Here is a 2479-nt window from a genome sequence, read left to right on the forward strand (position 1 = left end):
GGGTTTCGAGGGGCCCTGCACGGTCGGGAGGAGGTGGGTACGGGAGAGGGGAGGCTGTGGGGAGGGCTGCTGGCGGGGGTGACGAGGCAGACAATGAGTAGGTGGTGGTGGGTGGTTTTGGGGAGCTGGGCTGTGGCGAATAGGGACTGAGGATGGGGTGAGGCACCAGGAGCCCGAGAAGGGTCTGGGCTCAGAGGGCGTTAGGGGAACGTTGAATCCCAGGATTGCTTGGTCTTGGTAAATAGGGAAACGGGGCACAAGGCGTTTTTAAGGTCGGGTCTGGGCTTGGCGAGCCTGTGGTCCCAGAGGGGGGTACATTTAGTTCTCGACTGACACGGCAGGGCCCGGAGATGTGTGCTTGTGTGTTACTTTTAGTTTCTGTCTTATTTGTTTGGTCTGTAGACTGACGGGCACAGTGGAGAAACCACCTCGAAAACGGAGAAGCAGGTAAGGCAAATGCCTTCTTATTTGGCTTCGTGTTTTTCTGTTTGCTTGGCTGCACCTGTGCCATACTGCATACATTTAGACTCAGTAGATGAAGTTTCTTATTTATCCTCTTTTTAAAGTGAATATAACTACATGCAAGATTTTCCTTTTGAGGGCCTCAAATTACTGCACTTTTGGGAGGAGGGTATCAAAGATAATGTGGGAGACATGGATAATTGAGGAATCTTTGTTTTTTACTTTAGCCATAATTTCACCTTATCGCCCCTCTCTGTTTAAAAAGCGAATCTTCATTGAACATCTCCTGCATGTCAAGTACTGTGTGCAAATGCTTTATATGTATTATCTCCTGTAATCCCCAAAGCATCCCAGGAAAGTATGTAGTGTTCTTACTATTTTGCAGAAGAGGGAACTGGAGCACAGAGAGGCCAAGTATTTACACATCTGATAAATGATAGAACCAGGATTTGAATTCAAACAGTCTGACTCCAGAGCTTGAGCTCTTAACAATTATATTATAATGCCTCTAGTGAATATACAGTTGAAAATAGGTTTTATTTCTTTATCTTTTTTCATTGTACATAGAGTCTGATAATCTGAAATGGTTGAATCTTAGAAAAAAGGGTTTAGGCTGGGTGCTGTGGCTCACGCCTGCAGTCCCAGCACTTTGGGAGGCCAAGGTGAGAGGATTGCCTGAGCCCACGGGTTCGAGACCAGCCTGGGCAACTTGGCGAGACCTCATCTCTACAATAAATCCAAAAATTAGCCAGGTGTGGTGGCACGGTCCTGTAGTTTCAGCTACTTGGAAGGCTGAGACAGAAGGATTGCCTGAGTCCAGCAGGTCGAGGCTGCGGTGGCCATTACTATACCACTGCACTCCAGCCTAGGTGACAGAGTGAGACTCTGACTAAAAAAAAAAAGAAGTTTAAGTAGTCCACAGACAAGTGAATTATTCCTTGAGTTATGAAGAAGAGGATATATTCATTCCACACACGTTTTTGACTACATCCCATGTGTTAAGTATTACATAGCAATTGTGTAGTCACTGCAGGATTCCTTGTTCAGAGGTTGCTAGAGAAAGTAAGCTACAATGTGACTAGCAGAACTACTTTCATAGTTAATACTTGGCAAGTTATTGCTTTTAATACACAGAAAACCTCAACAGTAGGTAGATAGATATGCTGACAGTGGAAGTGCCAACAAAGTTCCTTTGTCGCATTTTAGGCCTGTCCTGTCTAATATGGAATCACATACAGTTCTTGAGCACTCAGAATGTGGCTAGTATGACGGAGGAACTGGATTTTAAATTTTACTTAATTATAATTAATTGAACTTAACATACTGCTACTTGAACACTTATTGGAAAACACTTAAGTAAGTTTTGGATAACCTGTGTATGAATCTGTAGTTTTCATATGCCCATTTTATGAAATCTAAATACATATTGAATATTTCCAATGAAAATTTAGTGTCTGAAATAAGCACTAGATTATACACACTAGATTTCAAGTTAGTACAAAAATTGAATAAAATTTGTCAATACTAATTTTTTTTGGCTCACAAAGTGAAATGGTAATATTTTAGGTATATTGGATTAAATAAAACTATTACTAAAATTATCTTTACTTATTTCTTTTTACTTCTTCTAATATGACTACTAGGAAATCAAAAGTTACATGCATAGTTTGCATTATATGTCTTTTGGATAGCTCTGGATTGACTCTCAGTACTCCACTGCCAGACTCTCTAGTAGTCTCCTGACTGATTTCCCTACTTTGAGTCTATAATACCTTCCCCATATTGTGCAAGCTGATCTTATAATTCTTGTGCTTAGGATCCTTCTGTGGTTCCCATTGCTTATGGAACATCATTCGTACTCTTGTCTAGTCATATTAAAAGACTGCCTTTAGCTGGGCTCGGTGGCTTAGCCTGTAATCCTGTGCCTTTGGGAGACTGAGGTGAGTGGATTGCCTGAGCCCGCGGGTTCGAGACCCGCCTGGGCAGCGAGACCTCATCTCTACAATAAGACAAAAAA

General features: G+C 42.1%; 1 protein-coding gene across 1 annotated transcript in view; it reads left to right on the top strand.

The window, feature by feature from the left end:
* The window catches only part of SCAI (suppressor of cancer cell invasion), a 184791-nt gene that overhangs the window by 2168 nt on the left and 180144 nt on the right, over positions 1-2479 (top strand). Inside the window, exon 2 of the mRNA XM_021711146.1 lies at positions 342-447. Within this exon, the coding sequence (XP_021566821.1) occupies positions 342-447 (106 nt within the window). The remainder of the gene's footprint in view (positions 1-341; positions 448-2479) is intronic.

This window comes from Carlito syrichta, unplaced genomic scaffold (assembly GCF_000164805.1).
Source record: "Carlito syrichta isolate Samal-C Ts95f unplaced genomic scaffold, Tarsius_syrichta-2.0.1 Scaffold301887, whole genome shotgun sequence".
Lineage (NCBI taxonomy): Eukaryota > Metazoa > Chordata > Mammalia > Primates > Tarsiidae > Carlito > Carlito syrichta.